We start from the raw sequence: 13,406 nt of genomic DNA, 5'->3' as shown, positions 1-13,406 counted from the left end.
GGGGCGCGGGTTCCCAAGGTGGAGGTAGGGCGCGGGGCGGGTGGGTTGTCTGTCGTGGGGCACGCTCTTTAGCCGGACGGACGCTTACAGAAAGGCTTGTGTGAAGTACGGCTCGTTTTCTGAGCTGTCTAGTCGATGCTCCGCCCGAAACGCGCGGGTGGCTCGGTCTGGGGCTCCCAGTACCTTAACCCCGGCCGTACGCAGAGTGGTTGTGCCCGGGGACGCACCCCCAACCACTCGCCGCCGCCGACAGAGTGGTTGTGCCCGGGGACGCACCCCCACCCCCAGGACGCGAGCTGAGTGGTTGTGCCCGGGGACCCATCCCCACCCCGAGGCCGCGGGCTGAGTGGTTGTGCCCGGAGACGCACCCCCGGACGCGGGCTGAGTGGTTGTGCCCGGAAGCCCGCCTCCCGGCCACGTGGGCGCCCGGGCCGCGCTTTCCGTAGCGAGGGAGGGGCTTGAGCCTGGCGGCGGGTTCTCTGGCCTGCGGTTTGGGGCTCCAGCGGCGCCGGCCGGAGTCCTCGTCTGCTCGGTGGCCGCGTCTCCACCCTGTTGCCGCCCAGGTGGGCTCGGCTCCCGGCCCCATGGCTTCCCGCGGGAGGAAGCGGAAGGCCGAGGCGGAGGCGGTCGCGGCTGCAGGGAAGCGGGAGAAGCCGGCGGGCGACCGGAAGAGCGTGGAGGAGGCGACCGTCGTGATCGAGCATTGGTGAGGGGCCTAGAGAGGCACGGGGAGGCGGGCCGGGGCCGACCAAGGCCCGGGCCTCTGAGTTCCCCGTCTCTCCCCAGCACGAGCTGACGCGTCTACGGGCGCAACGCCGCGGCCCTGAGCCAGGCGCTGCGCCTGGACACCCCGGAGCTGCCGGTGGAGGTGAATCCTGCCAAGCCTCGGAGGGGCAGCTTCGAGGTGACGCTGCTTCGCCCGGACGGCAGCAGTGAGTGGGGGCCCGGGGCGGGCGGGCAGCGCTGGTCTCGGACCGCCGGCCCCGGGATTTGGGGGAGAAGCTCTGCATGGCGAAGTGACCTCGTTGTCCTCGGTCTTTTCTCAGGCGTGGAGCTCTGGACTGGGATTAAGAAGGGGCCCCCACGCAAACTCAAGTTCCCTGAGCCTCAAGAGGTGGTGAAGGAGCTGAAGAAGTACCTCTCGTAGGATGCTTTGAGCAGCAGTCCTCACGCTGAGGTTTGAAGGGGGCGGGAGCGGGTGGAGTGCGGCTACTTGCGAAGCAGCTCTCCCTTACCCCGTGTCACACAGGGTCTACCACTTGTAACCCCCTGCTTGCTCGCAAGGTGTCCCCGTATTACTGGTAGGAAGGCTAGACATCGGCAGTAAATTGTTTCCTATAGGTGTGAAGCACTTTGGCTAACTGCCTGTTTCACTGCCCTTGAGCTAAGTCAGGATGCGTATGGTAATGTAAATGACTCTACAGAAATGCAATTTGTGCCTTTTGAAGGTAGTTATTCTATTGATCCCACGTAAGAACTACAGTACTGTCACTCCTGGCCCCAAGGATGTGCCTGGTTTCTTATCCCTAATGCTCCAGCATATTGTCAGGCACATGATGAGCTGAGTGAAATGTGGTAGGATGTTATCCTTGAACTCTCCTGGGTTTGTGGGCTCCCGGGGGGAAGGAGGGCACATCTTCCTCAGTCTTTAGGATTGCCTGGGCCCCTTCTCTAACCTTTTCCCCCCTTCATGTTCACAGCGTTCTGTCCCTGGTGATGTTTGGAGCATTTATGACGGGACATGGCCAAACTTCTGTCATGTGCCTGAAGCCGTTTCTCCTCCAGAAGTGATGGTTCAGTTGTGAGGCAGCCCTCTAGTAAGGTGTTGAAAAAGTTCTTGGACTTGGTTTAATAAAAGTTGAAATAAATATTTGGTAATAACTTAATGTTCTGGCATTAGATGGACAAAGCTTGGCCTTTTGTGGGATTGGCTCCCTTGGTATTTCTCATATTCTAAGGTCACCAGTTAACCTGGAGCTTCTAGGGTCTCTGGTAGATCATGTGAAATGCACATACTATAGGGGGAAAGTGATTTTTTTAAAGCATGCATGTCTTCCCAACTCACAGAACACCTCTTGGGAGTGATGATGGGAGTTCTGTATTTTTGGCCCCTGCAGAGGTCTGACTAGCCTTCCCATAATGGAGCGAATAAGCCCCATAGTAGGTACTGGAAACCGTCCTGTCGCTCTTAACCAGTTGTTTCACACCTTCTGAAATACTTTGTTTCACAGAGGGTGTTTTTCTCATTTACTATCAAATGAGCAGTGACTAGATGTCTTATAACTTAGGATCCCTGGCGTTATTATTTATGATCTAGTAGATTTGGGGACCACACGGTTTATAGTTTCATTTGTTTATCACTAACTGGAAAATAGATTACAAAGAAATAAGACAGTTCAAGTCCATAATTTTGTACCCACGGTACTACTTCTGCTTGGCTCCCAAAGCCTGGGGAGGATAGGAAGGGACCCACAGAGAGCTCGGAGTACCCCTGCCTCTCGTGCTGAGGGGATGGGCATGTGCCCACACACCTTTTGCTAGTCAACACTTCCCACCCTCCCAGGGTCCGACCTGCAGTACCTGCTCTATGTTAGTATGTCCACCTCTGTGTCTGACTCTGAGGAAGGGTCGGGCCACACAGAGGGAATACCCACGGGCACCAGCCTCCCCTCTGACGTCCAGTCCACAACATCAATCTCTTCTTCTTCGGAGCTGGCAAGAAATGGGTCCAACAATTCAGAGTTGCCAAGTTCCTCCTTGCCTGCCTCTGGAGCAGGGTGTAATACCTCCTCCGTACTTAGGGACACTTCCGGCCTAGTGTCCATCCAGTTTGAACAGGGAGGTGAGAGATCCTCAGAGGGCCTTTGGGCAAGGTCGAGAGAGTCCATGTGGAGAAGCTTCTCTCTGTGACCATCCAGTGGCTGGGAACTGGTAATTTCCAGATCTGGAGTCCAAGGGTCTCCTACTGAAGGTACCTCCTCCCCTTCACTCATCTCAGAGGGCAGGACAAGGGGGCTAAAGGAGTTGGTTGGCTCTTTGTTCTCACCAATAGGTTCCTTTTCCAGTCCCGTGAGCTCCCTGGGCCAGAGTTCCATGTCTGGCAGACACCATTCCTCCCCTTCGATCCAGTTCTTTCCTGTTTCTGTCAGGTGATAAGTAGGGGTCCTGCAGCCCTCGCCTCCAGGACCCTCCAGAGACTCTATGGGTGGCTCGATGTCAGAGCCACACAGCATGAAGTCCAGGATCTCCTCCAGCTCACTGGTGGCAGCAGCACTTGTGATGCGGTACTCCTCAGCCTCGCACGGCGGCCCCAGCAGGGGTGTGTCAAACGTGTAGTGCTCTCTGCAGTCAATATCCAACCCGGGCTCCTTCCCAACCGGCTCTGGACTGGACCCAAACTCCGACTTCGCCACTGGGTGGTCTGGCGAGTGGCTAGCAGAGAGCAGGAGGTCCTGTAGCCTGAAGCACACTGGGGTGTCCTGACACAGGTCTACTCTGGCAGGTAACATAGCCTGCTCCGTAACTGAGGATGGCTGTGTCCCTGCAGGCTCTGAGCATTCAGGTTCCGGGGCCTGAGGGCTCTGTTGAGAGTTTTTGAGGGGAGGCTCTTGTACCACCTCCCAGCATGTCCCATTGACAATCTTCCTAAGCTTCACCCTTCCAACTTGCCCCTCTGCAGAGTCTGAGTACGGCGCCCTGACTTCAGGGCTCCGCTTCTTGCTCCCACCTGTATTTTCAAGACCAGATGGATTTGGGAGGCTTTGTAGAGGACTGTCTCTCCCTGGTTTCTCCTTGTCCTCTGGTACTTTATTTACACTCTTCTGCCGCCAAAGACGCCGGCCAGGGGCTGTGGGTACTGAGCTGGGTCTGCTTACAGTGCCAGAAGGTTTGGGTGTGCAGACGTCAGGAGACGGCTTTGAGCGACTCAGTCTGATCTTTCTGGGCAATAGTCGCTTGTCCACAGAGGAGTACCTACCAGGTGGGGAAACTGCTGCGGGAGCATGGGCAGAGTCGCTCTTGTTCTCTTTAGGTCCCTGACTATGGCTTGATGGTGGAGAGCTTTTTTCTTGAGTTGGGCAAGCTCTGGCCTTCCTCTTGAGCAGAAGATTGCCAGACAAGTTCTCTGTGTTCTGTTGGTTGCTTTTCTCCAGGGGCCCCTCCTCTTTTCCCAAGGACTTCAATCTCACTAGCCCAAGAGAACAAGGAGTCTGAGTCACAGGCAGTGGAGTCCGAGGGCGGCGGATGGATGCCACCACCCTGGCAGAGATTGGTGCAGGACTTGGAGGCTGTAAGCACTCCCGGTTCAGTCTTCGGCCCTGGGGGGCCTTCACCAACTTCCCACCCTCTAGCTGGAGGGATTCTAGCTCAGATACACGGAGCTGACGGGCAGCAGAAAGCACATCCTGGGCTTCTTCTCGAGATACTTCCATCTCTGAGGTATACAAGAAGTCCACCAGCTTCCTGAGCGTCCTGATCTTCAAGCCCCCCAGCTCCAACACCACCTTCCGACCCTGAGCTGGCCTCTCCCGCTCCAGGCGCTCTGTGAAGAAGGGGCTGCAGGCTGACAGGATGCAGCAGTGGGCTGGAACAGCCTCACCTGGAAGGAAATCCGAACACTTGTTATCTCATGCAAACTGGCATGTTCACAGGCCAAGGAAAGTCTTTACTATCCAAAGGTGCTGCTCCTCTCAATTTCTTTCCATGGAAGTTCAAATAGAAGACTTTTGTTTGTCTAGAACCTTCTGACATTACCTAGCTAACAAACTTTATCGTTCAAAATCTAGTATAGACACTTCTGTCAGAAAGCCTTTCCCCAACCCACTTCCAGTCTAGGTTAGCTGCTCCTGGGCACAGAGGTACTCTAGCTATCGGAGCACTTAGCTACCGCTGTTAAAACTGTCCATCTCCTTCACTAAAGTGAAACTCTATGAGGATAGAGACCACATCTATCTTGTTCACTAAGATCTACCCACTGCTTGACAGAAAGGGGATTAAATTTTTTGACTCACGAGAATTTGAAATTTTTTACAGAAGCTGCTTATGACCTAACAGAACATGAGTTTTGGATGCATATAATCAGGGTTCATTCCCCTCCTGACCTCTTAGGCACTGTCTACCAGGCAGCTGTCTGTCTGGAGACACCTTATTTATGGGCATATCCCTGGCCATCTCTGTTTGTTTCTCTCATGGCTTCAGTTTCTTGCTGCTGACTCCCCCGCTTTTTCCCCCACGTTTATTTATTTTTGAGAGACAGAGATCGAGCATGAGCAGGGGAGGGGGCAGAGGGAGAGGGAGACACGGAATCCAAAGCAGGCTCTAGGCTCTGAGCTGTCAGCACCGAGCCCGATGCGAGGCTCAAACTCCTGAACCACAAGATCATGACCTGAGCCAAAGCCTGATGATTAACCGTCTGAGCCACCCAGGCGCCTGTCCCAGATACCTTTCCTAAGACACTGAACATACCATAGCCTGCATCAACCTTTCTACAAGGTGAACTCCATTCCCCAACCCCAAAACCTCCTGTTTCTTACTTCAAAGTAAGTATGCACTTTACTCCCAAGCCTGAAAACTAGAAATACTCTTTATTCTCCTTACCCATTTTATCTAATTAAACATTAGATTCATTTTTATTTATTTTAAACATCTATCTATAGATACAGAGTAATAGTAATCTCTACTCCCAACATGAGGCTTGAACTTAACCCTGAGATCAAGAGTCCCATGCCCTACTGACTGAGCCAGCCAGGCGCCCCCTCAAACAATTTTTTTTTTTTTAAAGCAACTATTTCGGGGGCGCCTGGGTGGGTTAGTTGGTTAAGCCTCCAACTTCGGCTCAGGTCAGATCTCAACGTTCGTGGGTTCAAGCCCCGTGTCGGGCTCTGTGCTGACTGCTAGCTCAGAGCCTGGAGCCTGCTTCCGGTTCTGTGTCTCCTTCTCTCTCTGCCACACCCCCGCCGCCCCTCTCATGCTCTGTCTCTGTCTGTATCCAAAATAAATAAGAAACATTAAATAAAATAAAATAAAATAAAAGCAACTATTTCTTGAGTCCTTATTGTGTGCCCTATAATGTACTAAGTAAGGGTTTTACCAGCATTCATTGATTCGATCTTCACTGCAGTCATGTGAAGTAGCTGTTCTTATGGATGAGTAAACAGTGGCATAGCTAAGTGTATGCCCACCACAATTACACAGTTATAGCAAGTCCCAGGAGGATTTGAACCCAGGGAATTTGGCTACAGAGCCTATGCCCTTAACTGCAGCAAGTTTTGTAAATTCTTTGTGGTTATAAACCAAACATTTCTCTTCTCAATGCCTTAGTTTAGGCCACCGTTCCCTCTCTTGAATTCCAAAATAGCCCCCTATCTGAGTTCAACAACAATCCAGTAATTCTCATGCAGCCCAAGTATTATTTCTAAAGCAGATACCTGATCATGACCACCTTCTTAAAACCTTTAATACATTTCCCAGTGTCCCGAGGACAAGACCTACTTCCTTTGCATCACACTTCAGACCTTACATTGGTAATTCTCTAGCCATTATCTCTGATTGATACACTTGCAGCCTGCACTCAGCCATAGTGGGCCAGTCACAAATCCCTGGTCACATCTAAATCTCTGTACATGCTGTTCTCAGTGCCTGAGAAAATCTTTCCCCACTTCCTTCTACTTGTTTGTCTTCCAGATCTCAGCTAAGGGGTTATTTTCTCCAAGAAAATCTCCCCAACGCCTGTCCCCCAACCTCCTCAATTCTAGGAAGGTGGCCCTCTCTTGTGCTTCCTAAACTTTACAATTAGTTTCACTTTTTAAAAGAAAAAGAGCATAGTCTCCTATTCATTCTTGGAAACAGCAGCTGTCCTAGAAACAAACAGCTCTTTCCCAAACAACTTCTACTGCTCAAAGGGGATAATAATACATTCTCTTGGTTTTGTCCTCTACTCCCCGACCCTGAACTGATTTTTATCTCATTCTATTGTGAGTATCCTATAGTGACTTCTCTCTCTCTCTCTCTCTCTTTCTCTCTCTCTCTCTCTCTTTTTATTTATTTTTGAGAGAGAGAGAGAGGGAGACACAGAATCTGAAAACAGGCTCCAGGCTCTGAGTTGTCAGCACAGAGCCTGACACGGGGCTTGAACCCACAAACTGTGAGTTCATGACCTGTGCTGAAGCCAGACGCGTAACTGACTGAGCCACCCAGGCACCCCACTACAGTGACTTTTCAAGGGAGTCCCCACCAGTCTTTTACCTTCTGCCTGCAGAAGGACATCACAGAACACGCCACTCTGTTGCTGGTGATGGAGCTGCACAAAAGCTAAGCGGAGCAGCCGAGGATTCCTATATAGGATTTTGGAACTGGCAGGAGAGCACATGTTGGTCTCTTAACAAACCTATGTCTTCACAGATCAGATTCCTGTGGATGAGACAGTACATTTCAGAGGAATGGTTGCACCTAATTTGTTTTTTGTCTTTGAAATGATAGGGAAATTTTGAAAATGAGAGACAGACAATAGCCATGAGTTGAATTACCATAAGCCAGAAATTGTGCCAAAGGGATCTCAAGAAAGGATTTCACAGTGGTTACATGTGGGAGCTCAGAAGCAAGTGCGGAGTTAAATCTGAGCTCTGTTATTTATTAGCTTCACTGCCTAATCTCAGGCAACTGACCTAACTTTTCTGAGTCTCACTTTTCTCATCTATGAAATGGTAATGATAATAGTACTTACCTGGTTGGGCTGTTTTAAAGGTTAAATGAGTCAATGAAGGTAAAATTGCTTAGTACTGTGAGTGCCTGGCACATAACAACTATCACTTCCAAAAGAGTAGCTATTGTTGGGGTACCTGGGTGGCTCAGTCAGTTAAGCATCTGACTCTTGACTGTGGCTCAGGTCATGATCTCATGGTTTGTGAGTTTGAGCCCTGCATTGGGCTCTGTGCTGACAGTGCAGAGCCTGCTTGGGATTCTCTCTCTCTCCTTCTCTCTCTGCCCTGCCCTCGAGCTCTCTCTTTCTCAAAGTAAATAATAAACTAAAAAAAAAAAAAAAAGTAGCTATTGTCATTATGCTTAAATCTTCTGCACTCACATTACCACTGAGACTCAATACCAATAGTGCTGACAACTCATACTCTTCCGGAACACCACACTTCTGAGCCCCATGGGTATAATCCTCAATTTAACCCTTTAAAAAAAACAATATCGAACATAAAATTCTCTAGGAAGCTGTACACACCTTCTTTTCTTTGAGCTCACTCTATCACACTAACCAGCAGAGGGTGCACAATAAAGACAAGCAGGTGCTGGGCTCTCTGGGAAAGTCTCTTACAGAAAGAAATAAGGACGTTGCCACCCTTGCTTCAGATGTTCTTGACCAAAGAGAGCCATATGCGGCCTGGAAACTGGCAAAGAATTTGACCTTTCGGTTTGTCAGTCTGGTTAATCACCTGGCTCACCCCGGAGCAAGGATAATTAATGATTCTACCCTTCCAGAAACAAGCTGAATCTTCTGACTTTAAGCTTACTCCATTTCCAGCTTTTTGCACTGAAACCCCCACACTCACTGCACAGCTGGCGTTCCTTTCCTGGCAGGCAGCCTTTTATCGGGTGGCACCGAAGGCTCTGAACGGTTCCCGTCAAACTATCAGGAAAGAAGGGAGTGGAAAGGTTAATTCAGAAGGGGTAGGCTCCATGCCAATTTCAGCCGGAAATGGGGTCGGGAGGCGGAGGATGGCAGTTCTTGCAAGCCAAACATAGGCTCTGGGGAAGCTTCCCGATACACCAAGCCCCCGGCCTTGCCCCCAGACCCAACCTGGAACAGCTCTGCAGGACAAGTTGCTCTTGGCGTCCTCTTGGTGCTCGGGTCCTCTGTCCAGGCTGTCTTGCTTCCTCCCAAAGTCCAGCTTCGCTCGGGGAGGGTTAGCAAAGCAGCGGAGGTGGGCCAAAGGCCTGAGGGTTCCGCTCCCCGTCCAGAAGCAAGGAATCAGGGTTCAGGGAAGGCCCTGCAATGCTGGGCGTCCCTCATGCTCTGGGAGCCCCGGCCCAACTCCTTTGAAGAGAGACCTCTCGGCGCAAAGGTTTCTGGGAATGGAGTGTGGGAATCGAGGCCCGAATTCAGGACTCACCCTCGCCACCACCTCTGGCCACACGGGCTTTGCAGCCACTCCTTGGTGCCCTCGTACCGCTGCGGGCCCGGCACCCTCATGCACCGGAAAGCGGTGACAGCCGGGTCCGGAGGCCACGCGGCCCGCACCACACACCTCGAGCCGGGGGGCTTCGCGCGCAGTGCGTCGTGGGGCCTGACGTCCCTCCTCCTCCCCCAGCCCTCGGGCCTACGTCTGCCTGAATACGTCATCCCCATTGGCCGAAGCCTTCTCGGGCGGCCAATCACAGCGAGAAGAGCGCTTCGGGCGGGAGGCTAAGTCTCGAGGGACTTGAGGGCTGAGTCAAGAAGGTCGGGCTGCGAGAGGTAAGCTGGAAGGCCCGCTCGGGAGGGTTTCCTGTGGAGGCCGGCTTGTCCCACCGCACCCATCGAGATCACCGGGAGGATAGGGTCAGGACTCCCCAGGAGGGTAGGCTCCAAGGCGGTTGAAGGACACCTCCGTCTTCCCTTTGAAGACGCTGCAAGTGGCCCTGGCCCCACTGAGGAAGGCTTCTCGGAGCCGAAAGCCTCTGGATGGTCTCCCTTGCACCTAGATCAGATCTCTCTAATCTTATAGCCCCGGGATGCTCAGGAACAAGGCTGTTGGGCTGGTGTCTGAAATCCGGTTTTTCACAGATCCCGCTCCACCCTAAAATTGGTGGGACCACGGGGGTTGCAGAACTTCCAGTGTGGACGGGCCTGCGACGTCCGTCCAGAGATGATTTATTTAGCAAACCTCTTGACTGGCAACAGCTGTTTTCAGGGTAATGTAACAAAGTAAATGATTGTAAGATTAAACGCGTTATAAAGCTGGACAACGGTTCCTCCCCGTGTGTGTGTGTGTGTGTGTGTGTGTGTGTGTGTTAGGACCTGGGGCCTGGCTTCGATTCCATGCCCCGTGATGCCCTGCTCTAGGTGAGGACGGCCGAATCCAAAGCCATTGGAAACGGAGTGCGGTGAATTCAAACGGAGCAGCCTCCACGGAGACCAACTGGAGGCCGAAGGCGAAGATGCCTGAGAGACGGGGGACCTGCAAAGGAACAATGCCGGGAGGTGAGTAAGTAGTAAGGTGCGCTCAAATATGGCTTATGGGCACCTAACATTGTCTCAGAAAGGATTTGGGGAGCATGTCACCTATACTTGTCATCAAAATTGGGGCGCCTGGGTGGCCCAGTGGGTTAAGCGTCCAACTTCAGCTCAGGTCTTGATCTCACAGTGCGTGTGTTCAAAACCCCATGTCAGGCTCTGGGCTGCTAGCTTGGAGCCCGGAGCCTACTTCGGATTCCGTGTCTCCCTCTCTCTCTGCCCCTCCCCCCGCTCATGCTTTGTTTGTCTCAATAATAAATAAGCATTAGAAAAAGTGTTCTTTTTATTTACTAATGTTTTATTTAGTTTTGAGAGAGAAAGAGAGACAGTGTGAGCTGCAGAGGGTCAGAGAGAGAGGGAGACACAGAATCAGAAGACAGGCTCCAGGCTCTGAGCTAGCTGTCAGCACAGAGCCCTACTCAGGGCTTGAACCCACGAACCTTGAGAGCATGACCTGAGTCGAAGTCAGATACTGAGCCGACTGAGCCCCCAGGTGCCCCCCCCATTTTTAAAAATAGGATTGAGAAGGTGACAGATATGGGGGGCAGGGTGCATTTTCCAAGTCAGGTAATATTTTCCTAGTTTGAGACCTCTGCTCTCAAGATGGAAAAAAGATCAAGGAACAGAAGACATTTTGGGTTGCAGTTATATTTTGAAAAGGAAGCAGTTTGTGAAAGGACATCAGACTTAGTAGGAGGACCCAAGCAAGGAAAAAAACAAGACAAGGCAGAACAATACTTGTTTCAGGCATCTGTTATGGCAGAATCGACTTGAGTAGGTGGGTAGAGTACCAGTAGAGATGATATTGCGGGCTTGTGTGAAAAGTATAAATGTTGTATCCCCTCATGGATTTATTGTTATTAGGATTGGATTAATTTTCAAGAAGTAGAGAGGACTCACTTCCTAGTTTCTTCTTCTTTTTGAATCCAACACCATTTTAGTTAAATCTTGTGATAGAATTTCTAAAGGCCATGATAAATGGCCATCCTACCCAGGGCTTCAAAAAGGACAAATTTTTGATGGTAATATGTAGCCACCAGAGGGTAGAGAGGAGTAAAAATATTTGGTCTTCTTTTGTAGGGATAGCCAGTGGTGTTTGTTTTTGTTTTTGTCTTGGAGTTGAATTTTTTTTCATTTCTTCTCCTTGGCATTTATAGTCTTAGTCTATTTAAATTTTTTTTATGTTTTTAAATTTATTTTTGAGAGAGAGAGAGGGAGAGAGAGAGAGAGAGAGAGAGAGAGAGAGACAGAGAGACATCGAGCAGGGGAGGGTCAGAGAGAGAGAGGGAGACACAGAATCTGAAACAGGCTCCAGGCCCTGAGCTGGCAGCACAGAGTCAGACACGGGGCTCGAACCCACAAACTGTGAGATCATGACCTGAGCCGAAGCCAGACATCTAACCGACTGAGCCATCCACGCGTTCCTAGTCTTAGTCTATTTTAGAAGTAGAGTCAGCACAGCACAGCCCTGAAATTAATATTTCTAATGTATTTGGTTTTTTTTAAATAGTTTATTGTCAAATTGGTTTCCATACAACACCCAGTGCTCTTCCCAAGTGCCCTCCTCCATCACCACCACCTCTATTTGTTTTTAATATTTCTTTTCTAACATGATGTTATTTCCTAGCTCTTCCCTAATCTTTCAGCATTTTATGGTATCTTGTTTGTCTTTGTGTGTAAGTGGAGGAGTTAAACTTTGAGAGCTGTGAAACTGAGCACTGAATGTAATATTCCATGTGTTAAAAGCAAAACAAATAATGGGGCGCCTGGGTGGCTTAGTCGGTTGTGTCTGACTTCAGCTCAGGTCATGTTCTCGAAGTCCGTGAGTTCAAGCTCCGCGTCGGGCTCTGTGCTGACAGCTGAGAGCCTGGAGCCTGCTTCGGATTCTATGTCTCCCTCTCTCTCTGTCCTTCTCCTGCTTGCACTCTGACTCTCTCTCTCTCAAAAATAAATAAACATTAAAAACAAAAACAAACGAAAGAAAGAAAAAAAAAAGGAAAGAAAAACCCCAATAAAAAACAACCATGTATCTCTAAACATACAACACCCAGTGCTCTTCCCCACAAGTGCCCTCCTCCATCACCACCACCTCTATTTGACTTCTCTCCATTTTCACTGTTACTACCGTCGTCAGGTTTGTATTACTGCAACTCAAGCTTCAAACTAATTTCCTTGCTTTCACCCTTGCCCCCTCTTTAATCCATTTGACACATAAACAGCCAGATCTTTTCAAATTCTGAGTTAGATCATGTCATTCTACTGTTGAAAACTCTCATAGGCTTTCCTTTTCCTAGGAATAAAGTCAAGGGGCACCTGGATGGCTCAGTCAGTTAGGCATCCGAATCTTGATTTCGGCTCAGGTCCTGATCTCATGGTTCGTGGGATGGAGCCCCAGGTTGGGTTCTGCACGGACAGTGTGGGGCCTGCTCGGGATTCTCTCCCTCCCTCTCTGCCCCTCCCCCACTCATGTGCAGGAGCACTTTCTCTCTCAAAATAAATAAATAAACATTTTAAAGAAAGAAATATCAAAACTCCTTTCTCTAAGTAACCTGTAGACTCTTTCATATTCCTATCACTCCCTCCTCATTCTGAACGGTTGGTTTAAGCATGTTTCAGCCTCACACTTGAAGAGCTTTGGCATTAGTCGTTACCAATGCTCATATGTTCTCATGGTTGGCTGCTTCTTCCCATTCAGATTTCATCTTAAATATTTCAGCTTAAATGTCAAACTGTCCAAAGAGTTTGTGACATCCAGGGTAGAATAAGCCACGTCATTATTATTATCAGTCTTGTTTAAAAAAAATTGTTTCTTGACATTCATTTTTTTTTCTAGTTATAGTCAGATGTTTATTTAAAAATCTGATCTGCAAACTTAGCATTTTCCACCAACTCAGGATGCAGAAACCTTCACAGGCTTCAGAATCTTTTGCTTAGGTGCTGCCTTTGTGGGAGACTTGGCAGCAGCCATTGCTGTCTTTTTAGATGCTTGCCTAGCCTTTTTTGCTTTTTTGGCAGCCCCGATGGCTTGTTCTCATTGAGCATTCCTAACTTCAGGTTTCTGATTTCTCTTGGCCATTATATCAGCAAGAGATGCACCAGTGATGGCCCTCTGGAATTTGACTGCACGGCAGGTTCTTTTCTTTTGAATTTCTTCCGACTGTCCCTTTTTTTTTTTTTTTTTTTTTTTTTT

At 49.9% G+C, this 13,406-nt stretch overlaps 2 protein-coding genes across 5 annotated transcripts in view; one reads left to right on the top strand and one right to left on the bottom strand.

Annotated features, from left to right (window-relative positions):
• Nucleotides 1-427: 427 nt before the first annotated feature.
• On the top strand, nucleotides 428-1,886 carry SELENOH (selenoprotein H). The gene is made up of 4 exons (XM_029956052.1): nucleotides 428-706; nucleotides 787-932; nucleotides 1,047-1,177; nucleotides 1,701-1,886. The coding sequence occupies exons 1-3, from the start codon at nucleotides 585-587 to the stop codon at nucleotides 1,145-1,147; spliced, it is 369 nt and encodes a 122-aa protein (XP_029811912.1). The 5' UTR covers nucleotides 428-584; the 3' UTR covers nucleotides 1,148-1,177; nucleotides 1,701-1,886.
• Nucleotides 1,887-2,337: 451 nt separating this feature from the next.
• The window catches only part of BTBD18 (BTB domain containing 18), a 14,973-nt gene continuing 3,904 nt past the window's right edge, over nucleotides 2,338-13,406 (bottom strand). Inside the window, exons 2-5 of one of the 4 annotated variants that reach the window (XM_029956047.1) lie at nucleotides 8,801-10,160; nucleotides 8,553-8,629; nucleotides 7,243-7,407; nucleotides 2,338-4,597 (exon numbers count right to left, since the gene is read on the bottom strand). In XM_029956047.1, coding sequence (XP_029811907.1) covers nucleotides 2,586-4,597; nucleotides 7,243-7,366 — 2,136 coding nt within the window. In that variant the 5' untranslated portion in view covers nucleotides 7,367-7,407; nucleotides 8,553-8,629; nucleotides 8,801-10,160 and the 3' untranslated portion in view covers nucleotides 2,338-2,585. Of the gene's footprint in view, nucleotides 4,598-7,242; nucleotides 7,505-8,224; nucleotides 8,290-8,552; nucleotides 8,630-8,800; nucleotides 10,246-13,406 lie in introns of those variants that run through there. The other 3 variants (XM_029956048.1, XM_029956050.1, XM_029956049.1) reach the window with 3 other exon arrangements.

This window comes from Suricata suricatta, chromosome 11 (genome assembly GCF_006229205.1).
Source record: "Suricata suricatta isolate VVHF042 chromosome 11, meerkat_22Aug2017_6uvM2_HiC, whole genome shotgun sequence".
Taxonomy (NCBI): Eukaryota; Metazoa; Chordata; class Mammalia; order Carnivora; family Herpestidae; genus Suricata; species Suricata suricatta.
This window is presented reverse-complemented; position numbering and strand designations above follow the sequence as displayed.